The sequence below is a fragment of the Uloborus diversus genome, chromosome 5, assembly GCF_026930045.1.
Source record: "Uloborus diversus isolate 005 chromosome 5, Udiv.v.3.1, whole genome shotgun sequence".
Taxonomy (NCBI): domain Eukaryota; kingdom Metazoa; phylum Arthropoda; class Arachnida; order Araneae; family Uloboridae; genus Uloborus; species Uloborus diversus.
This window is the reverse complement of record NC_072735.1, coordinates 60,133,875-60,161,732: the sequence shown is the minus strand read 5'-3', so window position 1 is coordinate 60,161,732 and position 27,858 is coordinate 60,133,875. Positions and strand designations below refer to the sequence as shown.

At 32.4% G+C, this 27,858-nt stretch overlaps 1 protein-coding gene across 1 annotated transcript; it reads left to right on the top strand.

The window, feature by feature from the left end:
* LOC129222812 (E3 ubiquitin-protein ligase CCNB1IP1-like) lies at nt 1-26,971 on the top strand. The gene is made up of 8 exons (XM_054857363.1): nt 1-43; nt 187-257; nt 8,257-8,331; nt 16,640-16,754; nt 21,012-21,032; nt 21,119-21,328; nt 21,937-22,005; nt 26,779-26,971. Exons 3-8 carry the CDS (start codon nt 8,257-8,259, stop codon nt 26,916-26,918), a joined length of 630 nt encoding a protein of 209 aa, XP_054713338.1. The 5' UTR covers nt 1-43; nt 187-257; the 3' UTR covers nt 26,919-26,971.
* Nucleotides 26,972-27,858: the final 887 nt, after the last annotated feature.

Here is a 27,858-nt window from a genome sequence, read left to right as displayed (position 1 = left end):
GATGGAATAAGAGAATTCAAAAAGGCGTTTGTTTGTCCTGCATGTAATGTATTTTGCATTTTTCTTCCTTACATAATTTAAACTAATGTATTTGGTTGTTTAAATTATATTACATCAGACACTAAGTTTGTGTTACCTTAAAAACTATTAAATACATTTTCAACAGTTTTACATTATCTTCTAAAGGTGATACAACACTTCCTGGTCAATATGATATAATTAAAGTGGATCTTAATCCAAGTGAGCAATACAAGTCGGTAAGTATAAAAAGATAATATTTTTAATTTATTTGAGGTTTTTATTCAAATACAAGAGTGGCAACCAGCAATGGGCTCTGCTCCTCCAGCGAGCTGCAGGGTGGTGGCATCCATATCCTACATACACATGCCCACACACACAAACTCATAACTGCAGGGACAGGAGTTGTCCTAAAATTTCCAGTTTTGTCCTAAAATTCCTAAAACTTTCATTGTTTTATTCCCTACTTGCACAGAAAAATAAAATTCAACTTAAAATGAAACTTTTCATGATGATATACCTATATTTTAAGACAAACTTCTTAGACCCTAAAAAGTTTTCTCTAAAAAAGAGAGGAAAACCTATGCTGCTGATGTTTTTTTCTGGAGAAGGGGGGGAGGGGGCAGCAGTGAACGAAAACATGTGCTCAATAAAGCTGTTTGTTTTATACTTTGCCATTCTTGCAGTCATTCCTCTTCTGCAAAAAAGATATAAAAATAAAATAATAAAGAACACAAGTAACGATAAAATTTTAAAACCAGACTGAGACACAACTGTAGAATGAAGAGGGAAAATTGAAAATCCTTTTAAAACCCTTATTATTAAAAATCAATGTCAAGTATTTTATTTGATATTAAACAGAAACTGGCAACAGATAAAAAAAATTTAAATCATAGCATTTTTTTTTCTTGTCAGCCAACAATGAATAGGTTATCAATCATGTGAGTAAAGGCTTAGCCGTTGTTAAAATCTGCTTTAAAAAAACATTATAATTTGAATTCTATGAGATATGAAAGTTCTAAACACATTCAAAAGCATTCAGTTTAGCACTGAAAACAGGACAAGGGGTCATTGTTTTAAGCTATTTAAATCTCAGGCTAACATGGATATTAGGAAAAATTATTATTATAGCAGGGTAGTGGAACCTTGGAACAGTTTACCGGAAGAGGTGGTAATGAGCAAGGGAGTAGATAGTTTTAAGAGGGCCATTGATCTTCACTGGGGATTGTAAATTGACTAGGACCAGTCTAGCTGGGCCCAGAGCCTGTTGCTGGTCGTCACTTTTGTATTTGTATTCTATCAGATGCAGAAAAAAAAATTCTCGTTATTTTGGTAAGCGTAGTATCAGGTTTATTGATGTGTGGAGTAAATGTAAACGTGATTGGATTGCTAGGGATGGCCTGCATCTGAGCTCTACAGGTGTCAAAATGGTTAGTGGTTTGGTTTTAGAGGCTTCAGAATCAAAAAACTAAGTTGGAATGGGGGGCATGGTTTTAGGAGCAGAATTCGAAAGGGTATTAACTATTTGGATTTTAGTAGAAACGGAAATAGGGTGGCTAATAAGAGAAAAGATTTTAACAGTTGGGATTCAAATAATCGTGCAGCATTAAATAAAAGTAAGATGGGCTTACTTAAGGTTTTTTATACAAATGCTCGTAGTATTAGGAACAAGATGGAAGAATTGAAAAGCATAATTTTAGATGAGAGGTTGGATATTATTGGAGTTACTGAGACATGGGCTACCAAAAGTGATGATGATTTATTATCTATTGCTGGGTATAATTTGTTTAGACAAGATAGAGTAGGTAAAAGAGGTGGTGGGGTTTTATTTTATGTCAGAGACACTTTAACTTGCAATGAATTGGTAATTAATGATAAACCTAATGAGATTGATATGATTTGGCTAGAGTTGATGAGCAATAAGGGAAATAAACTATGTTTAGGGAACATTTATAGGCCACCCAACTTAAGCCAGGGTCAAGATGAACAGATGTTTAGTATTATTAGTGACATTTCAAGCAAGGGGTCAGTCATTATAATGGGAGATTTTAATTTTCCAGGAATTGATTGGAATAATTTTTACCATAGTAATAGCAGAGAAGAGGAATTTTTGAAAGTAATTGGTGACTGTTTTTTAGATCAAATTGTAACTCAGGGTACTCGACAGGACGTGATTTTGGATCTAGTTTTCTGTGATATGGAAGGTTCTGTTCAGGGGTTATGTGTAGGGGAACACATTGGAGACAGTGACCACAACAGTATTAGGTTTGGGATTAAATTTGATATGCACAAAGTAGAGAATTTTAGGTTTGTGCCCAATTTCAGAAATACTGATTTTGTGGCACTTAGGCAGAGTTTGAAAGCAGTTTTTTCTTCTGGATTGAACAATAGCGATGTGAATCTTCAGTGGGCAGAGTTTAGGGAAAAGCTAGCGAAAACGGTTGGGGATTATGTTCCTTTTAGGAGAAAGGGTGTCAACCCTAAAATTTGGCCAATGTGGTTCTCCAGGGAAACTAAAGACGCTCTAAATTACAAACAAGCTGCTTTTCATAGGTTAAGAGAAACTGGTCACAGTGCAGATAGGCTCCAATATTGTAATGCAAGGCGTAAATTTAAGTATTTGGTACGGATTCAGAAAAGAGAGTTGGAGCAAAGACTGGCAGATAACATAAACAGGAATCCCAAGAGGTTTTTTGCATACGCTAATTCGGGGAAAGTTCGAAATAGTCATATTGGGCCACTGGTTGATGAGCACGGAATTTTAATTCAGGACGATAGTGATATTGCTAATGTTCTTAATAACTTTTTTTCGAGTGTTTTTAACAATAACTGTATCTCAACAGTTGACACCAACAAGACACAAGCTATAGTACAGCTTGAGGACTTTGTATTTTCCAGGGAGGACGTTTTACTTCATTTGAAAAAAATTAAAGAGACTAAGGCTCCGGGACCTGATAATATTTATCCAAAAATTTTAGTTGAATGTGCGGAGGAATTAGCAGATGTAATCGTAAATATTTTCAATGCTTCTTATAACTCGGGGACAGTGCCGGAGGACAAAAAGTGTTCCCCCCCCCCCTCAAAAAAGTGCAATTCAATTGCATCCGAGTTCGTTTCAACTACTTGAAAATATTTCATTATTAAATTTACCGGAGTTTATCTTAATATGTTGAAGGCTTTAGAAAATGAAGACTTTAGTCAGGCAATAGAACATAGAAATAGGGGAATTCTAATATTCTAAAACGGTAGTGCCCTACATATAGCTCGCAAAACTGGTCCTTGTGGCCAGCTGAAATATCTGGGTTAGAAAGGAATTAACTGAAAACGTGGCTTTATTGTAATGAACGCATATACTGTCAAGTTACATGGATGATTAGATGCATTACTGACACCAAAGGACAATGTTTTTATGAATGAAATTTATTATTGGAAACTTACTAATGACTCATTCAATTTTTGTCCCATGCATTACTATTCGGCCTTATTTATTAAATATTAGTTAGACATTTAAACAACAGTGTATTGCATTCACTATATTTTCATTTTACTTGAATTTGTATGTCTGCAGTGTGCACTGATATTTTTTTCAGTCACAAGTAAGTGCTCCATTGAGGTAGTGGCACTCACATAAGAATTTTTCTAATGCCCATTTACGGAAATTGTCAAGTTTTACATTGAATAGTACTATTCTCTTCGTGTAACAAGGTCATGAAAAATGTTATGAAGTCCTGAAAAAGTCTTAGAAAAGTTATGGAAATTTTTCATCTAAATTAAGTATAAACCTTGAACTGTTGTTTTAAAAAATCTAAGTTTTTACGAGTTAGATTGTCTTAGAGAGAGAAAGTTCGAGGGCCTTGTTCGGAATTTTTCTGAGACATAAGTATTAAAAACGTGACTGTAGCCCACATTTGGTAATGTATGGGGCTCAGTACTGTACTAAAAAAGCAGTCTTAAACGATTTTCGATGTTGTTAGAAGCAGGGTTGGCAAGGTTTTGGACACTGTGGTAAAAACCACGGTAAAAACCCTGGTTTTTACCGTCCTGTCCAAAACCCTTGTGTCCAAAACTGTCCTAAAGTGTCCAAAACTATATTTTTAGAAAAAATGTATTCTGTGAGAAAACATCAAAAACAGAATAAAGTGTATCAAAGTAATGTTTTATATTGAACATTTATTCAATGGAGAACATTCAACCTTTTTATGCAGCTGATTTTAATCTAATCACATAGAAGTTGAATTCTTGATTAAAATTTCAATTTGTATGCATTAGTTTAGTATTATTATATTATTATTATTATTATTTTTTTTTTTTTTTTTTTTTTTTGATAATAGTAACCAAATTTCCCTATGTTTATGCATGTGTGCAAAAGAAAGCAGGGTTGGCAAGGTTTTTACCATTCTGTTCAAAACCCTTGAGTCCAAAAGTGTCCAAAACCATTTTTTGAGAAACTATATTTTGTAGAAAACAATCAAAAACAGAACAAAATGTGTAAAAATTATTATTATTTTTTGACTATTTAATATTTATTCAATGTGAACATTATGTGTAACAAATATATGTAACTTATTTATGCAGCAGATTTTAATCTAGTTACGTAGAAATTAAATAGTTATTGCCAATTTTTTGAATAAATTTTTTTTTTAATGACAAATTTTAGAGAAAAGTAAAATCAACTACTCATTGCTTACGTTCGACGAGCACGAGCGGTAGCGCCTGGTTAGTTAATCACGTGACAGCTAATGATCACGTGCTCCAATCAACTGCTTAGAATGGTAATCGATTCGGTAACCGGTTGATCATAGAACGCTGCGGTTTGTAACCGGTTACTTATCAGTCAAAACGGTGACGTTCGTCGAACGCAACCAGTAATTAAGCCTCAATAATGTCAGTATTTATGCATTACAAACATTGCAGTAAATACGAATTGATTAGATTACACCCTTTTAGCTCTAGCCTAGTTTTGGACAGTTTAAGACAGTTTCGGACACTTTTGGACAGTTTTAGACTCTTTTGGACGGTAAAAACCACCTGTCCAGTCCTAAACCAGTTTTGGACAGTCCAAAACCCAACGCTGGTTAGAAGGCGAGGTCCCCTGGAATTTTGCGAAAATGAAGCCCTGTAAACGAGATTTGAGACGCTCTTGAACAGTTTTGGCCATTGGAAGGGGAGTTCTGAAGTGTTGCATTTTGAAGACTTGATTTTCCCCCCAACATATTTTTTCCTATTAAAATTATTTTGTTTTCCCAAGGCGCGTTCTCTTTAACAATATAAAATGTTTTTGAAAAATTAATATACTTGGCTTTCTAGGGAGGGGCGGACCCCACGCCTCTTCCCTCCTTTTTCGTATTTTATAGTTGCACTAGAAATACTCCAGAACAAAGTCAGCAGTATTTTTTTCTTTTAATTTGGGGATAAGACTGTTTCCCTCCTTTTTGCGCACATATGATTACTCACTGGTGCTTGTAAATGCCTCCGCAAAATTTAGACTCATTCCTCCCCTCCCTTGGTTCTAAGAAAAGAGTGAGTTAGAACATTTGTAAAGGAAAAACTATTTTGATGTCTGGTTTTATCGGAAGAAGAAAGAGTTTATACATGCTTTAACTGTGCCACCCCCCCCCCCCTGAAATAAATCACCATTGGTGGTAGCAGGGTGCTTACACCAGGAAACAGTAGTTGATCAACAAGGAAGCAATAAAAATTCCGTAAATTATTATCTAATTTATTATAAGGACTTAGAGATGAAACTATTTAGGTGGCTAGTACACTTGTTCCAGTTAACCCCACTGCTTATCACACACCTAACACCACTAACACCTAAAAATGCCTGTATAAAGAGCCACTTCCTGCTTACTGCCTTGTTTTATCGACTTTTTTTGAAAAATATGCCACTGTTTTTAAAACTAAAGGACTCTATTAATCAATTTCAATTGTCAGTCAAATGCACGAGAATACATTAAATCTCACCTATACAATTTTTATCCTATCTGATAAGTTGTTTTTTTTAGTGAGTAACTCCTTATTATTTTAGTTTGATTAATTTTTGCATTACTCTCTTTTTTTCTATCTAGTTTCATATTTTAAATGTTTAATATTTCTTGCATTTTCTGAATTTTTTTTAGAACAATCCTATTTTTCCTGCCAGAAGCACCCGGGGATGGACTACGTCCCCCAAGAGGGCATCAACCTGGACTCCCAAAGCCCTTTGGGAATCTAGGTTTGTGCAAAAAGCCTAAGACGCAGAGGTTCAACAGTGCAGGGAAAAAAAGGGGGCGGAAGTCATGCATGTTTGGGGGCAGAAAAAAGGAACCAAGGGCAAAGAGGTTCAAGGGCGCAAAAAAAAAAAAAAAGTTGCAAGGGCGCACAGAAGGGGGGGAGGGGGTACACCGGCACATGGGTCTGTTGGCCAGTTCGCCCCTGGAAGCACCAATCAAATTTGTCGCCCCCCTGAAGTTGTCACCCAGGGCAAAGAACCTCGGCTCCCCCCCCCCCCCCCATAGATTCGGCTCTGATACAAGAGTAATTTCCATTTTCGTAATATTTAATTTGCTTAAACATTACTCTGCAAGTTTCAATATTGAAATTAAGTTCTAAACTTTTACGGATATCTTTTTGTTTTGACTTTTATCAGAAACTTTGTTTTTCTTCCCATTTTCACAAGTTTTAGATGAAACAGCACACTAAGATGCCATTACATTTCATCAAATTAAAAATTTAGAATGAAAGAAAGATAAATGAAAGATACTGAGTAGTTATTTGATGCACTAACAGCCCGATGTACAAACTAATTTGATGTGGGAACTTTCGCTGTCAGTGATGCTAAACATATGTAATAATATTCACGCAATCACTATTTAGTAGCCAATAATGAAACCGTTACTTCCTTCAAAATTAATTTGTGTTGTGGAGGAGGAATTCGCGCTAGCTATTAATTCGAAAAATTCGCATTATAGCTATTTCGCGTAATTCGAATCGCGTTGTCAACTATACATAATAAATTTTGGACTTACACCATACTTTATATCCTTCCTTATTAAGGATATTTTTTCATTATTCTTTGTAATTCATTTTGATGAAACAACAAAAAGGCAAGTGAAGAAGCAATTGTAAATACATTTATCCTACTGGTATGTGGTATATATTTTTACTTCATAAAGTGTCACTGTGTTAAAAAACAAAAGATTAAATGCATTCTATTGTAGTTTTCAAGATCGAATTTGAAGTTTTATCATCCATTATAAAAGTCAAGCTTATAAATTACATTTACGTTTAAAAAAAACTTCACCACTCCGACCTCTGTGATTGCAAAAAACAAATTTTAAATTAAAGATGTCAAAAATTCATTTTTTTTTTCAGGGGTTGTTATGGGATTTCAAGGGTTGATATAATTTTCTGAAAATTTGCCCAGCATATAGGTTTAACCCCTGTTTTGACTGGTCCCATTTACATGACGTGCTGCCAAGATATGTTTAATCAAAATATCATTATATTATTGTAACATTAATACGGCATTTTAAAAAATGTGAGACTACCTATTTTAGTAATTATAGTCTGCTTTTGGCAACTATTTGGAAGACTATTTTTCATATTATAGGCTACTAAAGCAACTGTTTTTAGTTGCAGAACTCTGTGACTATAATTATTATTATTAGATGCAAAGAGCTTGCAGCACAATTTGAACAAAGAATTGTTCTTTCCTTCTCTTGGTGGAAGGGATTTTGATTAGGATTGATCTGCAAGAGACTGATAACGCCATTCTAATGGCACTTTCTATATGAATAGAAACTACTACTGTTGTTTTTTAATGTAGATATTTTGGTGGGTAAATGTATAATTAGAGTGGTAGATTCAGAGTTAATGATTTTGTGTTGTATCACTATAAATAAGCAATTTAGAAAATTTAATAAATCAATTGCTTCAAAAATTTGTGGTTGAGTCCTTAAAAATTTTGATCAGGACTTTTTTAGATTCCTTAAAAAAGTCCTTACAGCCTCTTTTGTTTTAAATTTAAAAAGGAGTATGAATCTTATATTTTGATACCAAAATAAATTTTTGTACTTAAAAAAAATGCTTAGACCATTGTTTCACAGAAGTGAAAAAAAAAACAAGGTTTTTATTTATTATTTATTTTATTTTTATTTATTTATTTATTTATTTTGAAAGCTCTAATTCTCCGTTGTTTAATTTACAGGATTTTCTTCCCTTTGATTTCAACCTAATAGTATTTATTTCTTATTCCAGATGGTTCTGGCTGGTCAAAGACCAGAAATAATTTTTGAAGTTTGTTCCAGAGCCATTGCTTTTTGGACTTACCAGGTTATTCTTATTTTTATCTCTACTACTTTATAATTGCTTAATAGTCACAAAAACTTAGTAAAGTTCAATCATTTTAAATGTCATAGAATTTTTTGCATGTTAATGAGAGAGATAAAATGCTTAATATATTCAGTAAATTACCGCCCATTAGCCAGGGATAAAGCAGAAATGCGTGAAATAGACCGCCAGCTCAGTCATTTCCAGCCGAGGACTGCAGTTTCGTGCTTATTAGCACTCAACTCAGTTTTGCACTCTTTGCTTCCTTAAGAGGTTTTCCATCTCCAGCTCAGTCACTTTCCTATGCCGGGCTGATGAGTGCTAATAAGCACGAAACTGCAGTCCTCGGCTGGAAATGACTGAGCTGGCGGTGTATTTCACGTAAAATGCTTAATGTCATCTCCTGAAATTTTTCTTACTAGCTGAACTGAGCCTTAGGTTTCCAACCTCTAGTTTAAATAGTAGTCGATTTAAGTGAATTTCTGTTAACATATATGTTGCCTCAGAATAACATTAAGGTATCTTGCTGTTATTTTCAGGCTTCAATGTCTTACTGTCAGGGCTGCAAATTCTTGACAGTTGGTGGTTTTATCCAGTTTCAACCACAATTTTTTCGTCGTCAAAAACTCCTTTTCGACATTTTTTTTTTTTACATAGTCTTCCAAAACCTAAATTTCTGTCTTAAAACTGTCTAAAACTATAATATTGGCAACAAAATTACCTTAGCAAGTGATCCTTAGCTTTATAAATTTTGATTCCATACACTAAAGGAAGTTTTTTGACTTTTATATTTTTAAACGCGCTATGAAAAATCCCAAACATTATTTTGATTCAACAAGTTGCTCGTCTATAGTATAAAAGAGATAATGTATGTGGAATAGAAGGGCTATTGTTATAAAAAGCAGAATATTTAAAATATAAATTTAAAAAGTTGACTTCTTTAGTGAACATTTACATACAGTGGACTCTTGCTAACTTGTGGGGAAGACATAATAAATTCGAGTTGCCGAAAATCTTACAAAAGTAATTCCATTTAAAGTACCTCATTAACAAAAGTAATCCTATTGTAAGAACTTACCGTAATTTATTTTAAATGTATAGAAATTTGACGGAAATTTTTTTTCTTTCGATGTCAGTTACATTTTCCTAGCATTGAATGTGTTTGTGTTCATATCAGGTCTTGATTCAATAAAAGCCAGATCACACATACATGGCACTTACTGCTTCTTTAAATGTTATCTTTTGTCGATTGATGAATTCTTCAATATCATCATCTAAAGACGAAGACTAGAACAAGAGAACTGGTCACTCAATTTGAAACTAAGATAAAGTTTATCATGCCTGCCAATCCTTCCAGATTTCCTGGAAGTTTTATGGATTTTCATTTCTTTCTCCGTTTTTCTGGTTATAAGCAAAATCTTCCAGATTTTTCATGTTTTTTAGGAAAAACATTGTATCTCTTGCACTAACGATACTTTTGCGGAACGCAGCACCGCGTTTTAGGCCAAGTAGCCAAGGAGAGGTTACAGTAGGAGAATCGCAGATGACATGAGGCAAGATTATGACATCACTTAGTGATACAGTGCATAACTTCATCAGGATTCAATCGAAGCGAGCGTCACGGCGGACAACTAGGGGAACGATTTCGACAGCGTTTATTATCTTCTTGTTCGCTCAGTTCGTGCTAATTTTGCTTCGTTTTTTTTCTTTTTTTTAATACGAGTAGACGTTATTTCCAAACTTTTAAAGAAAGCAATACAAGTAATTTTTACTAAACGAAAGTAAGTTCAATTGATATGAAATTCATAACTAATTTCATATTGTTAAATATAAAGAGAGTAGTTGTCCTGTTTGATTTTATTTTGCATTAAAATCTTCTGGATAAAAAAAAAATTTCCGAATTTTTTTTTTTTTTTTAAGTTGGCAGGTATTGTTTATTCTGGAAAAACAACCATTGGCCACTACTGACAGAAAACAGCAGCTGAAACACTTCTCCCCCCCTCCATACATGTGGGGGGGGAACACAACTGCAAAAATCAAAAACAAAAGAGAGGGCCCAAAAACATGCTCTTTCCCAAGAGCGTGTAAGTGGGAGAGGTCACAAACCATTCTGATTGCAAAAGGCAAAAGCATTTGAAAATTTAAGTTTTAAGGGGTTGAAAATGTTTTGAATTGAATGAGAAAAAAATTCGAGTTATCAAAAAGACAAAAAATATTTTGAGTTGGAGATAAAATTTTATTAAAAAAACAACAAAGTTGCAGGGAAGTTTTTTTTCTTTTTTTTTCGAGATATCGAAAGTTATTGAAGTTTGAGGTATTGCCAGTTGACTATTATATTTAGTCCCATTCTTAATCTTTTTTCCCTCAAGCCTGTAATAGCAAAATACCAGTTTTGAAGCGTTTTGTACACTGAGTTCATTTTTACTTTCTTATATATCTAATATATAGAAGAAAGTATTGGATTCGTGTAAATTTTTGAATTTCAAATTTTGACGGATTCGAACGTTTTGAGGTGTGCTGAGTCCTTTTTGGAAAATGTCTGTGTGTATGTGTGTGTGTCACGTCTGTGTGTGACCAGTTTTTTGTGGCCGCTCTACAGCAAAAACTACCGCATGAAATCGAACGAAATTTGGAATACATATGTGCCCCTATGTGAACTTGTGCCCATTGGTTTTTGGCGCGAATTCCTCCAAGGGGGGTGGAGCAATGGGACGTTTTTTGAGTTACGCGTGCTTGCTATTCCTCAGGAAGTAACTGGCGGAATGAAACAAAATTTGGTCCATATGTTTCCATCAACAGGAACAGGTGCTGATTCAATTTTGGTGTCAATAACTCAAATGGGGATTGAGCTATAGAATGTTTTTTGTCGTCAGTTGTGACTGCTGTATCTCAAAATATAATGAACGGAATGAAAGAAAAATTTATCGGCAAGTAGCCCTTAGTGGGTACAAGAGCTGATTTTATTTTGGTGTCAACAGCTAGAAAGGGAGTAGGGCAATCGCCCGTTCTTTTTTTCCATTGTGAATGCCCTATCTCAAGAAGTAATACTACGTTCTGGTTGAAATTTGGAATATATGTTAATCCATATGTAAACAGGCTTTGGTTCAATTTTGACGCCAATCGCTCCAAGAGGTGTTTATTTTTGAGCAATCACGATTGCTTATTGCTTTCATTTGACTGTTTTTGGCGTTCTTTCATTTTATTTTCCCACCGCCACCCTCCGCACCATCGCCGTCGACCGGGTCCTCACTATGCTGCTCCTATAGCGAAAGCTTTTCTCTCAGGTTGCACCCATGTCCTACACACACGCGCATACATACACAACTACACACACACATACACACACGCATAAATACAGACACCTACACACACACACCTACCCACACATTCAAGCCTGCACACAGACACAAACACATATGCCTGCACACACATACCCCCCCCCCCCACGCACACATTCATACACACAACAGGCACTTATGCATGCACAGACACAAACACACATGCCTACACACACATACACATACCCCTACACACAAACACACATACCCTCCCATACACAAACACACACTCGTGATTGCGAAAAACATAGTTTGAATTCAAGATGTCAAAATTCAAATTTTTTTTTTTTTTTTTTTTGCGAATAAAAATATTTTTATTAATGCAACAATAAGAAAGATAAATCGTAATAGATTGTCGTCTGCGTATTTCTCGTGATTTTAATTGTATGGAAATGATCGGAAATATTATCTCAATGATTTAAAATTTTTAACTGTTGTCATCTTATGTTTGTTAACAAATAAAATATTTGTAATTAATTCAAGCAAGGCTTTTAAAATAACTTTCAATTTTTGCTCTTTGCTTTGCTTTTGCAATAATTCAGACATTGGGATGGTCGTCTACTTTTTGCATGTGTAATTTTGTTTTTGTTGGGAATATTGCATATTGTCAATCATGGGGAGAGATCAGAAAAAAAAAGAAAAATATAGAAGAAAGTTTCGTGATGGCCACAACATACTAGTTAAGTTTGGAAAGGATCAATCCAAAACTGGAGGAAGTCCTCTCATATGATGGTGGATTGGTTTTTCTAAAACCTATCCATCATACGTTTTCTAAGACATAACTTCGAGGATATGGTTCAGATTCATCTTCATAAGCTATTAAAAAATTAAATGAATTCGGTCAATTCTGGCAAATATTAGCTTATTTATGAACAAAGAATATTTAACTTAGTTTAAGGAAAAAAGTTTCTAATAATCTTTATATGGATGCTTCACTTGCCAAATCGATTAACTGAATAAAACAAAAAGTCGAGCAAAGTGATGAAGAAGATAGTGTTATCGATAGGAGTGAATAGGCCCTCGCTTTATATTTTCTGCCATTGCAGAATCAGAAATGTACTGAACCAAAAGTTTAATATAAATTCACAATCTTAGCATTGATTAAGCACTATTAAAGCAGAAATAAGAATTTTTTTAAAAAGTGGAGTTAATTGATTTGGTGACTGAGGCATCCATATATTAATAGGCAAGACATTTTTTTTTTTTTTTTTTGATACCATTTCCTACTCTGTTTGTCAACCTATTTTCTTCATTATTTTTTTGTTCAGTAACTATTGCCAAGTTCTAGTGTCATCAATAAAATTTTTTGAAATCAGTAGCTAATTAACAGAGATATTAATTAAAAATGCATTTTCGCCCTAAATAGCTCCTTCTACACGAATGGATGGTTCTTTTTTTTTTTTCAAGTTTGACATGGTTCGGAAAGTATTTAAAAAATACAAAAACGAAATTCTTCTCAAGGTGCTCAAGATCCAAAATCCTAAATCCACTAGAAAAAAAGCTATAAGCATTTTTTAGTTAGCAAACCTCAAAGTTTTTATCTTTAATTTTGATTCTTTTTCATTATTGGAAGCGTGAAAATTTAAATTTAAATTTCTTTTTTAAATCACTCTTTCTGCACGAAAAATGTATTTTAGGTGTCGTTGGAAAGCCTGTAAAAAATACTTTTAACACATTCATCCGTGTAGGATTCGAAAACGAGAAGGCGCTAAATTGACTAGAAAATAAGCTAGAAGCAATTATAAGTTAGCAAAAATTTATTTATTTATTTATTTATTTATTTATTTTATTTAATTTTTTTTTTTTTTTCACTTTTACTCGACATAGCACGAAGAAATTGCTGGATAATATTATGTGTTACCGTTTCTTGCTTCAGTGTTGAGAAATGAAATTCTTGCATTTTTTTATTATTGAGGCTTTGTATGTAACTACACTCGCATTTAAATCTTTCCCTTTTGATTATGTTTGTGCGACTTTAATGTTTAATTATTTTTAATTCTTCTTTTGAGGAGGGCGGAGAACTTTTAGTTTAGAATAAATTATCTAAAAAAAACAGTTCCCAGTAAGACCTGCATTTGCTATAATCATAGACAAACCACAAGGTGAAACTTCTGATAAAATTGGCGCATTATTACGACGTCCAGTGCTTTTGCATGAACAAATATATGTTGTTGCAAGTAGAGTTTGTTCATTTGATAGTTGGAAATTTTACTGGAGGCTGTCTATGCATGAAGTCACACTTTAAGGTGGGGTTCATAAAATTGTAACAGTTTGTGGCAAGAGGGAGGAAAGAAATGATAAAAGGGAAATACAATGGGGAGAATGACATTCCGCCTTTTATTAATACAAATGTTTATGAAAAACAGCGTGGCATGCCAAAGAGAGGAGGGCATATGGTGAAGTGTGAAACTTTGTGACAAAATGGGGTGGGGGTCAGAAATATTGCAAAAAAGTGACATAGCTTATGCACAGCCCTTAACCATAAACAAATCGCAGCCTTTTTTAAATTGTACTATTATTGCGACGCAGGGTTGGCAAAAACCCGGGTTTTTTTAAAAAAGCCCATGGACCCAGGGTTTTTTGGGTTTTTTTAAATAAAACCCAAAAAAAACCCAACTAAAGTTGGGTTTTTTAAAATAAATGTGGGTTTTTTTGTCTTTTTTAGAGAAAATGTGGGGTACTTGTAGCATATTGTAGCGTAAATATAGGGACAAAGTGCAAAAATTGTCTTCAGGTAAAAAAAGCTGTAAAACTAGTTAAAATTCAGCGTTTTCTGAAGAAAAGTATAAAAGACGAAAAAACACAAAAATGGTGAAGTTTCAGATTTTTTAATTTTCATTATTACCAACAGTTTAGGCAAAGTCACTTCTCGAGTGATAAAATCTATTGTTCGTTTTTAATTACTATATATATATATTTTTTTTTTTGCATTTTACTTTATTGTATTTCATTTTGTTATGCAAAACTACTGTAGAACCTCAAGTAGTTTAAATCCCTTTTTTACTGAATTCCAGCTCAATCAAGACATTTCTTTGAATTTTATGTTGCCTGTTTTTCTATTTCTGTCTACAGAGTGAGAAATATTAAACTTTTTCGTAAGATAATGAAAATACTGTACTTGTTCTGTTTTCTGTCGACCATTTGAAAAATCTGTTTATTTCTAAAAAAATATACCTTGTGTTTATTCGAGATTTGTGACGCGTTGGTTAGCAGAAAATAATTCACATGAAGCCTTTTAACTAGATTAATTTCCTCTGTACAATCTACAAATATTGAGAAAATCAGACGTGACAGGATTTGGTCAAGATAATTTGAGTTATTTATTGACCAGTTAAAAAAAAAAGTTAAAACATTTATTTAAAATCTTTGAAGTATTTTTTTAATGCTGTTAAGAGTTAAGAAATACTATTAAAGTTCAAAATTCATTTTTTTGTGTTCATTGTCTGTGGTGAAGAACAAATAAAAAAGAAGTTTTAATTGTGAAAATATTTAAATTAATTAATTTTTTAAAAAACTTCTCAGAAAATTTTAAAAAACCCAAAAGTGGGCTAAATAATGGGTTTTTTTAAATGGGTTTTTTCAAAAAAAACCCATTGGGTCCAACCCAATTGGGTCCAATTCGGCCAACCCTGTTGCGACGTCCAGTGTTTTCAAATGGACAATTTTAATGTGGCAAGTAGGGTAGGTTTTTGACTGTATTTTTAATAAGCAATATTTTTCATACAGAAGTTTTACATGTAAACTGAGTTTTGATGCATCATTTCAAACAATAATTGGAAAATTGGGGATCTTTATCCATTGGCATCAAATGTTTGGCGTCAATATCAGTGCAAGAAATGTTTTTTTCCATTGCATGTACATAAACAAAGAGTAGGGAAATATATATTTACATACATTCTAAGTACATGTAAAAATTGTATGTTCCCAGATGTCATGTAAATTGCATGTATAGGGGTAGAAATAAAAATGTTGGAAATAGGAAAATTCATATAAAAAATTTTCTCATATTTTCAGTTATGAAAATGGTTGAATTTCAACCACTATAATTAATCACTAAGTACAGATTAACATAGATTTACCTTTCCTCAAGCAAAAAATAAAGATGCATATAAATACTGACATAGAAAGCAAAATACTTGTAACAAATTATTTAAAAATTTAAACAGAACTGCTTTGAAAACTGGATTTATCAGTTTAAAAATAAATAACAATTTTTACAGCATAGCAAATTAATTTAAAAGAAAATTTAAAAACTTATTTTTATTACATTATTAATTTAAGTTTTAATTAACTTGATTGATATGATGTGTAAATTATAGTTAATAATTTTTTCAGCATATGGTGAAATAAGGTTATGAGAAATGTGAATAATGACTATTTAATGATAGAGTCAGAATTGGAGTTTTTGACTAAATTTTGACATGTAATGTCAAAAACTAATTTTCGGTGTCAAGAAACCCAACCCTGCTTACGGTTGCTCTGGGGCGATTATGTGTAGAGTAACCATATTTTTTCAACCCATATAAGCATAACATTGTAGTACTTGTACAATGCTAGTACAAGTACTGTCTAGTAACTAGAAACATAAAATGTAATATATAAATGCATTGAGTTGAGTTATCAAGGTTCTGCCTAATTTTTGCAAAACATAACCATTAACCAAGTGGCATAACCTGCAATTATTCCAGTTGAGAATGCTTAATATGTTTTTTAAGGAAAAATATTTGGTTACCAAGTTTGACGATAATTACAACTATCCCCCCAGTTTCAAATGTGTTTTTGAGGGTGTTTTGGTGATCCAATTTTGGATAGATTATTTAGTTAGTTACTGATAGAAAAGCAAACAATTGAAAAACCTTCTGTTGCATTTTTGCCAATGTTAAGCTTAAATTTTTCCTTGCTTGCCTTTACTTTAATGATTTGATCATTTCTTCCCTCTTAAATTTATTAATTGAAACTTATTTCTCTTAAAGGTACATCAAGAAATTATGTTTCAAGAATATATTGCAACAAAATCAAAAGAAAGGTCTACACAATTAGAAAAATATTATGAAAATATTTTACAAAAGACCAAAAATGAATTGGAAAGTATCCTTTATAATTTATACTAATTTATAATTCTTCATTCTTTTCAGTAGATTAAACTTCAAACATTATGTTGTTTTCAGAACCCATAATCTTTTCTTATCTCAGGGGAATTTGTGTTCCAGAAAACTAATTCTGGTGTTGTCTTTATAATATTTTTATATACCCACCTCCAATTTTTCTTCTTTACTCCAAATTTTCGTTGCATATGTCTTTAATATTCATCATGTAAACCTGTTATAATGCAGTTCTAAAAGTATTTTACTAAAATCAATTATTTTATCTACCCTTTTTCTATTTTTTATGCCTGCATGTTGAAAAATACAATATGTGCATCTATATGAGAATCCAGTTTTACTCCATTTTGATGCTTACTACACTCTGTTTGAATGAACTTTCCTCTATTTTTATTAAAATCATAAATTCAAAATTATGTGTGTTAAAAATTTGAAAGCAAAATCGCTGGTTTAATTTTATTTTTGCTTCAATTATATCAGTGGATATTAATAATATGCATATTGTTGACCTTTAAAATGCACTGCTGAAATAATTTTACTAAAAGAAGTTCTTTTTGTACTTTTGATGCTTTCATTTTGACAATCTCCATCTCTTTTCATCCTTTTTTGGGAATCAAATTTTTTGTATTTTATTTATTATGTTTTGTTAAGAAGCAAACAAATGAAATTTTCATTTTTATTGAGTTTTAAACAAAATTCTGTGTTTTGTTAAGAAACAAATTAAATATCAAAAAGTTAAATATTGAATCACTGCCTGGATTTCAGTTTTGTTCCAATTATTTTATGTTTTTAATATATAGATATCTCTTGTTAATATTTCACTTCTATGCTAGTCTTTATGTAAAATCTTTGAACCAGTACATATTGTTTTGGTTAGGTGATTTATATTTCCCATCTAGTAAAATTATTTTCCATATATTCACTAACAAGTGCAATTTTCATTACTTTCAAATTTTTTGCAAGAAACAAGTTGAAAATTTGTGAGCCTTTTGATTTCACCTTAAAATATTTTTTAAAGAAAATTAGTATAGTAATACTAACTCATAGGTAACTTTTTTACACATTAACAATGCTTAATATTTTGACTTTTGAACAGAGTTACTGCGCACCTGGAAAATAATGAAAAGTTGTGATTTTGACATGATTGAAACTTATTAGGGGAAGTCATGGTTTTCAGAAGAAAAAAAATGCTCAAAAATCATGGGAACTAACAATTGGTCATAGTTTTTAAGCCTTAGAACTTGCATGAAATTCCAAATTTTACCAATTAAATGTAAAATTTGCTCATTTGAGCTGTTTTTCAGGCTTTTAGGTGTAAATTTGGATTTTTTACGTATTTTGCAGTCTGATTTCATCTACTTCCATAAAACTTGCTCATTTATGTAGCTCAGCTCATAACATTTTTTGTTGAATTTGAATTTTCAGACTCATATGTGCAAAACATAGCTGAGACACAGATTATTACAATTTTATTTTCACAAATCACTAATGTAGATAGTTCTTGTGAAAACTGCATGGTTTCTTTATTGAGCAATCACAAGTTGCTTATTGTTCTCACTTGATTGTTTTAGGCGTCCATCCGTCATTTTATTTTTTTCTCTACCTACCTATACAGTTCCTCTACCTACCTATACAGCACTGCCATCAACCTCCTCCCGGATGCCACTCCTGCTGGGTCCGGGGAGGCATACATATCCTACGTACGGGCATGCCTATACAAACACACACACTTGTGATTACGAAAAACATAATATGAATTCAAGATGTCAAAAATTCAAATTTTCTTTTATTTTATTTACTTATTTTATTTTATTTTTTTCTGAAAACATTTCATCCCATGAGTTATAGAAAGTTTAATGCAAAATCATTTTGTAACGTCATAGATTTAGTCAGATAACATGTATGAAGCTATTTGAAGGTAAGAAATGTATTTTGTATCTTTATCAAAAGCAGTTAATTTATTATTATTTAAGTATTAGGAGCCTAAGTTTAAAAATGACCCCAACCCCCTTCCGAATTTCCTCTTTAAAGCTTTCAGATATTTTATCTCAAAATCACCCTCGTTTCTGTATCCTAATTGGGAATCCCTCTATGTCCAAAATAGGAATTTCGCAGATCATCTACCATCATTTCTTTTTGCAAGGTGCTCATCCCAGTTGCATTTTCACTACAAATGACACTATCGAGCAACTTTAGTTCGCTCCCTAATCCATGTCTTTTTCTTTGTCATAGAATCCTATAATGCATCTCCGAGTGTTTGAAACTTTTGTACAGTTTTGCACGTGATTTGTGAATAATAACTAAATTAATTGCATAATTTGAGCTTTAATACTCATTGTCATTGTTTTTAAAAGTTATTATAATGTTGAAATTGTGATCATATGTTATGAATATTATTTTATAAAATAAAAATGATCTATGTACAGGATTAGCATAAAAGTATGTCCGGTTTTAAAAATTTATCTTTCATAAACTATTACACTTACCACTAAATGATACATAAAAATAAAGATTAACTGAAAGTTTTTTTTTAAACCTATGTAGCTACTTAAAAGTGCACATTCCGCACTAACACAGCCAGAAATTTCTTCCGGAGGGGGTTATTTGATCACAACAGTCCTTACAGGTTTATTAACTATTGTATTAGGACTGGCAACAATTTTAAAACCAAGACCTCTATGGGATATATTTACCCCCATACCTCTTTGACGTTCTGCAACTCTTAACATCAGATGGATTGGCCGTGCAGGTGATGATGATTTACCCCTTTTGCGTTGGCCAGCCGGATCCCCAAACCTAATCCCATGTAATTTTTTAAAATTATGTTTCGTCAAAGACATTGTTTATATGTAGCATTACAAAAAATTGACAGTGAAGCACTCCAAAATGTGTTACAGATGTGTGTCTCGTTACGAAAGGCACACACATCGTACATTTGTGAGTGAAAAAAAACTTTTACAGTTTATTTTTATGTACCATTTATAGTGCTAAGTGTAATGAAATATAAATTTTTAAAATTGGGATATTCTTTATGCTCACCCTGTATAATACAATTCCATATGATCTATTTAACTTTCTTATCATCTGTATGCAGGGGCGTGTACAGAAATTTTGGGGCCTGTCGCAAATGACTTTTCTGGACCCCCTCCATTTATTTATCCCTATGTTTCACATCTAGTTTTTAAAATATTAGGCCCCCTTCAGGCTTGGGCCTGAGCCAACAGGTGTCCCTTCTCCCCTCCCCCCTCCCCCTGTTCACGCCCCTGTCTGTATGGGGTCTCAAGGTGTGCTTTATAAAGATCTACTGTATATACCCCTAAATTGAGATGTAATGACTTTTTTTTCATGCATATAACTCTTTTTACCTGAAGAATTCAAATAAAAAATGGATGTATGTCATATGCTATGTGGCTGATAAAAAATTGGAATATTATCTTCTGCAGTCAAACCACTCTTGTTTTTACGTCCCAGTAGTGGAAAATCAAAAGAGCAAGTATGTTAACACTTTTTGATCAAATGTTAAGTAGCAAACTACTGTTGAATCTTACTAGAACTGCAGAGTTAGCACTACTTTTAAAAAAGGTTTTTTTTTTTGTGATGGTGGGTGACTACTTTTGTAGATTTACAAAAAAAAATTCTACCAGACAGTTGTGTCAAATTTTTCTTGTCCATATTTTCATCAAGAATATTTTGTGCAATAGAAAGTATTTCCTGTTTTAATTGGACCTAATTTTTTGCATAAAATCCTAGTTTTTAAATTTTATTGTCTTTACTAATAATAAAGCTGAAAGTCTTTCCGTCTGTCAGGATCTCTGTGACGCCCATAGCGCCTAGACCGTTCGGCCGATTTTCATGAAATTTGGCACAAAGTTTGTAGCATGGGGGTGTGCTCCTCAAAGGGATTTTCCGAAAATTCGATGTGGTTCTTTTTCTATTCCAATTTTAAGAACAAAATTATCATAGGATGGACGAGTAAATTACAAAATTATCATAACATGGAACCGTAACATGGGTACAAGCCAACCGGCGAGAAAATTCACCATACATTACTTGTAAATATACAGGCGAACCAAAAGACCTTTTAATTTTTCTATTACGGGCAAAGCCGTGCGGGTACCACTCGTTTAATATATTTGTATAGTTTATTTGTGATTTTCATACATAATAAGAATAAAGGTATGTGAGCAATTAACAGTAAAACTAAGTGTTTTGAAAAAGATCTCCTTAATATTGTTGTAAATAGCTATGAAACAGCAACAAGAAGGTTAGTATTTAAGTTTTATTTATATATCTTTTCAATAGATTTCACTGTACTTCAAAATGTTAACTTTGGAAACTAATATATTTTAGCCAATAAAAAGGAAGTAGAAGCCTTCAAAAGGAAAAATGCTGAATTATCAGAGAAACTTAAGGAACGTGTAAGGCAACACCAAAAACTGCAGACTGTTTATGAAGCTCTAAGGCGGAAATTCATATCCCCTTCATACTTCGAAAAGCAAGAACATCAGAAAGAAATTCTTGACAAGCCTCAAGAACCTTTTATGACATCAGCAGCATCTGGTAACATTCATTTTTTATTAACTTAATCCTGTCTATTTTTACTATAACGGATATCAGATGGGAACACAATAATAATGGGAAAAAAACTTTTGAAAGTTTTTAATTTTTCAGTTTTAAATGTGTTGTCAGCCCTAAACAGGGCCGGATTTGGAAGTGTGGAGGCCCCTAATCAAAAGATCATCATATTTTCGAAAATATCCGATACTTTGATATATATCCTAATATTTTGATATGTATGTATATATCCGATATTTTCGACCCGTGAAAGTTAGGATATTTTGAAAAAAATTTATTGTGGGGGCCCTTTTGTTGTGGAGGCCCCGGGGCAGTCGCCCCGCCTGCCCTCCCCTAAATCCGGTCCTGGCCCTAAAGTTTGGAAAATTTCAGATTGCAAACACCCCTGGTTTAGTGTGAACTAAAATGACAATCTTGGATATAATTCCGCTCATCTGAAAATTCTTTTGTTCAAATTTACTGCTTTTTGATTGCAGCTTTTCATTGTAAGCAATAAGAAGTGTTTCCATTCTTATTGTATTAGTATAACTCTTCTGTCAATGAAAACCTTATGTAAGTAATCAACATAACATGTTCCTATCATTTATTTTTAGAAATCATTTGCCAACAAAGTTCAAAAAAGCAGCACAAAAGCAAGAGGGTTGGCTATGCAACCACGGGAGGTGAGAGAAAATAATACACTTGCATTATTTTTACTTGGTAAAAAAAAATTATTGCTTAGCATTGATTTGAAAAATATTGCTTCTTTCTTATTAATTTTTTTCACTATTTGTTTGCCAATTAGTGAAGTATTTACCCTAACCGAATATTTGGTGCATCTCTAGTTTAAATTATAGTGCTTGGACAACCGAGCCTCGCTCGGCCGTAATTTTTTTTTTCTTTTTTTTGTCAACTTGCGTTTTCTAAGGTTCGATAGTTTTTCAAATATACTTGGAAATCTTCACATTAATGAAATATTAATATTCTCGCTAGTAGTCTCGCCCCATATTTTTGAAATATTATGAAAATTTAAAGGCTCAGATAGGGATAATATGAATGATAATACTTTCTTAAGGGTTTCTTATACCAAGGTTATATTTAAATGAGTTCATTTTGAATGCTTTTCCTTTTCATTTTGTTTGTGTAAAAATTTGGTGATGTTTTTAAAACTATTTTGACCAGTACCTTTATTTACCATCAAAATTGCATATTTTTGCAGCATTGTTAAAATATTTTATATGATTCCTCCATGTATTATAGTGTAATATTCAAAATGTTACCGGACATTCTAATTTTTTTCGTGGATATTTAGTATAAATAAAAATTACAACTTTGAGAAATGAATTAATCAACTTTAAAGCATTAATATGGAAAGCGAGAAACAAGAGTGTTTAAGAAAACTTTCAAAACCTTATTACAATCCTTGATAGCAAAAACTTGGAATTTGTCAGAAAGAAAATTCATTCCCCGCACCCTCCCTCAGAGAAAACATGCTTAGACTAACTATAAAGTCTGAAATTGTAATAAAAAAATGTTTAAAAAAAATGTATTAAAGAAATCTTATTTTTTTTAAAAACTAATAGAAGTGTCTGGCTCTATTTCAAAAAATAAGAGACTTTTTTCTTAATTAAAAAAAAGAAAGAAAGAAAGAAATACAGAATATAATGTGTTATTATAAATATGAACAATTGAGTTAATTAATTTGGGGAACTTAATTGAATAAAATGCTAAGTAAGGTAGTTTTAAAGTTCAATTAATACCTTTGTGCAGAAAAATTAAAACTAAGAAATAACAAAGTAATTGAAAAAAAATGCAGATTGTTGCATATCCGAATCAAAGGGTTTCAAGGAATGCCTTTTTGAAGGAAAAATAAGTGAATTTGTGGATCAAAAGACTTCCGACAAAAGCCACTTGTCTTTTCATCATGTGGTTTCTTGAAGCCATTTGAAAGGGACTCCATTTCAAATTGCAAGAAACAAAAGAGAAAAAAAATACTGCAGTACATCTGACCGGACAGCAAAACAATTCATTCAGAGTTCGTAAGGATCATGGAAATCCTGGAATGTCATGGAAAAAAAAAGCAAATTTCAGACCTGGAAAAGTCAAGGAAAATTGGAAATTTATTAAAAGTCATGGGAAAATGTCCTGGACTAAGAGAAAGTAACAGTAGCTAAGAGAGCATTAGAAATCTAGAGTGATTTAACAGTATTGAACATATAAAAGCTATTAAAACTGGAAAATTGAACGATCCCAAAAACAAATCTAAATTTTGAAATCTCATTGTATCCACTTCTGTGGCAGCCACTCATCCTTTTTTCAATGTGATTTTACTGCTTGGATATCACTCATTTCGTATTTATCATTATTTTAAACACTTTTTATATTTTATGTTATATAGTAGAGAACTTGCATTCTTGATTTTGCCACATGCACTCAAAAAATGCAATTCAATTGCATCCGAGTTTGTTTCCATCACTCATATAAAACTAAATTACTAAATTTATCAGTTTATCTAAATTTGTTGAAAGTTTTAGAAAATGAAGATCTTTAGTCAGGAGATATAATACAAAAAAAGGGGAATTCTAATATTCTTAAACAGTCGTACCCAACATGCAGCTTGCAAAATTAATCCTTGCCACCATTTAATGTCAGGAATCCAATGCTATTAATTTATATGCATTTGAAAATGTGCAAAGAAGTAAACAAGTACATTTGAATCAGAAGATTAATTTGTACAGAATGTTTTTTTTTAAATAAATATCTGCTTTAGAGAGAGAAACATAAGTTTACTGAAGTATGTGGGTTTACTTTAAAGAACCAAAATACTATCAAATTATGTGGATGATTAAATGCACTGTTGACACTAAAATGCAACTTTTGAAGCAAATTTATTGAAACTTAGTTGATGACTCATTTAATCTTTCTCCATTCATTATCATTCTGCTCTTTTACAAAGAAATTTTTAGACATTTAATTATCATTGTATTGCTTTCACTGTATTTTACTTTACTTACATTTATATGATAAAGACATAATAGCTTAGTTTTTTAGGTGTACAGATATTTTTTCAGTCACATGAGTAAGTGCTTCAATGAGGTAGTGGCGTTCACATAGAATTTTTGGTAATGCTCATTGCCAAAAATTGGCAAGTTTGATATTAAATAGTCTTCTATTCTCTCCATGTAACAAGGTCATGAAAATTTTTATGAAGTCTTGGAAAAGTCATGGAATTTTTTCATCCAAATAAGAGTATGAATCCTGTTCATTATATTAATTCTAATAAAATTAAAGCTCTCACAGAATATAATTCATTATGCCTATAAACAGGTGTGAAAATTATGCATGACATTTCTATATTTTAGTTCAAGTCAATTAACTATTTCTTAAAAAACTACAAATTACACGATGCGTCAAAAATTTGATTCAATTATTGACATTAATGCAATGACATATCTAAGGCTAAAATTCAGAATGTCTAGTCACGTTTACTTGATAGTTGTGCATATTCATAAGAAAGCAGGGTTGGCAAGTTTCAGCCAAGGCGGTTAAAACCACTGGTAGAAACCGGTTAAAACCAGCATGGCAAAAATCACTTTCTGCCACCACAAACTCACAACATGACAAAAAATCAATTATTGACATACAGTAGAAAATGTACGGGAAAAAAAATTGTTAACCAAAGCACAATTTATAATTACAATATTATCACAATTCAAAATCAAATGTTACATTGTTTGGACTCTGCAGTTGCCTCTTAGAAAAGGTGGTATCTAAAATCTAATCAGTTTCTCAATTCAATATGCACAAATTAGAATATTCTTGCAACAGAAGAGCTACAGGCAATGCATCAATAAACAACCAATGTTCGTGAAACTGGATTTTTTTACCTGGTCCATCATGTAGTTACTGGGATTGTGGTAAAAAATTTGACTGGAAAAATAAGTTTCGAGAAATAGCGCGAATTTGTTTTGAAAAGCTCTGACATTATGTACAAAATATGTGTTAATATTGGCAAGTAAAATTCTGGCACTTTCTTTTAGAAGTACATGATAACTTCAATCACAAGCAATTTAGATGAAGCATGTAAACAAACAAATTACAATCAGTAATGCCTGTTTAATTCTTTATGTCACTTCTCTTCCATAAGCACCCGTACAATTTTTCACCCTTTGTTAGATTAATCCAAATATTACAAGCATCTGCAATTGAAAAGTTTCCTTTCCGAACTAAATTAAGGGCCCTAGCATAGGATTTTATTTTTTTAAATGACTGAATGAAATCAATTTTTTTACTTTACTTTTACAAATATCATTTAGTAATTACTTGAGTTATTACAGATGCTTTTAAGTTTTTGCCAGTTTCTGCCGTTTTTTACCGATTATAACCAGTTTCTGCCACTGGGATGGCAAAAACTAGTTTCTGCTGGCAGAAAGCCAACCCTGTAAGAAAGTAATAAAACGTAAATTTAAATCCTCTTTGCACGCTGTAAAACCTTGGTGATCATTGCTGTCTCCAAATGCATTCAAAAGCTTGCCAAGCTAAAGCGTACACAAAAACGAATATAAAAGCAAAATTTAAAACAGTAGACTGCATTTACAGTGGTATAATTAAGTGATAATGACAAAATGAATGCATAATATCGTATTGCACCTAAATAAGCAGGTTGTATAAGGATATTGAGCAAAATATAAGTATAAACAGTATGGATGCTTCACTACCGGAACACAAAAAATAAGATTTAAAAATTAAGAAAGGGATTTTTACAGAAAAAAATTGCACATACATATAGATTAAACATCTATGTATTGATAACAAATAGCAAAAGAGTTGTTCAGTGCTGTATTTCATCGGATTCTGCATATTTTTGATAGCTTCTCGGGCGCTCCATGTTAAGTCTAAGGGAGGAAAATCTTTAAACTGGAGGTATTGACGATAAGCAGAGGGTTGCCTATTGCGCAACTCTGAAGCATAGCTTCTATATAGGGACTCTATGTACTGCTAGTATCAATAAATCGCATTGATTGTGTTTTTGGAACAACTTTGAAACATTTCCGATATAGATAGTTACAAACTCCATCCTTTCCTCTAACGTAATCAAAGCTAGTCTACTCTTGTGTTCTTGGGACTTCCAATTTAAAAAATGTCCACAGCAGAGCCTTCAAACCCCCTTGGCCTACTATTCTTGAAGATTGACTGAAATTTTGTGTTATGGTACTTCAGTTTTGAAAATTTACCTGAGGAAAGTTGATAAAACTGTGTCCTTTTCACTCATGTTTCTAAAGAGGCAGTCGGTCCTTTTCTTGTATCTGTGCTTAGTTGGCCCTCAAATTCCTTTACTGTGACTGTGCTCCTGATTGGTAGCAATAAGTATTAGTGCATGTTATGTAAATTATAAGCAAAATATTTTATATACAATTTTTTACACCTTTGTATAAACTAATTTTCTCTTTTGGCAGATGATTTTATTTTGAGGCCAGTCCATACTCCTACAGATGATACTTCAATTGACCCAGGTGTATTGAATTTTTCATCACAAGGACTATTTTCAAATGCATTTGATAATAGAAATGTTCCTCCCAAAAAACATTTTACATGAATTTACTTGTTATTAAATGTTTGTAAAATCTTTCTATGTTTTGTTATGCAGAATGTTGCCCACTCATGAACTTTAAATAATTTCTGTCATGTATTATTTGTATATTTATTCATTCTGTAAATTGTTAAAATTATCAAATAATGTTTATTAGTAAGAGTTTCTTTTCAATTAATTATCCTTACAATCACATTTAAACTAATCAGAAAGAATGACAGTAGTATCTGAAAATTTCATTTTTTACAAAAGGCTGGAATTTTTAATGAATTGTGAGAAACAAAAAAAAAATTGCCTTCTGATCAGTCTAATTTTATACATGTTTCTGGGCAGTACTTCCTTCTCGCACCTAGCTGCTTCTAAGCCCATTGAGCTTGTTTTTTTCAAGTCTTTTTAGCAAAATGCCACTTTTTTCTAAAATTTTGAAGTTTTATCTCACTGTTGGAGGCAAAAGGTATCTAATCCAAATTAGACTTCCCTCCACTCAGCTGCTCCAGTCTTTTAAACTTGGGTAAAAATGTGCAAAGGTTGGCAGGTCTGTACTATCTTTCTACCTTCCATTTCAACAATGAGATCTTCCATATTTTCTCTTCACACTTTGGAATAAATGTTAAATAATTCTAGCAGTTTCAAGAGCCAAGATGGATCATTTTCGTTCTGAATAGTTTACATTAAGCATGGCCCCACTTACTACTTACGGGCAGTGGCAATTGCTGCAACCCATGGCAACAAAGAGGGCGCTACAGCACACCTGTTTCCATTACTTTGCCATTGATTGGTGGATACAGTGGTTCCCAGTGGCGCCTCTTGCGGTCAAAATGGGCAACGTCCAATCAAAAATATAAACCAACTTTGAAACATTGATTATGATTGGTGGATGCATGTGCTGCATTGAAACATTGACAATGATTGGTGGATGCATGAGCTGCATTAGTTTAACACAGAA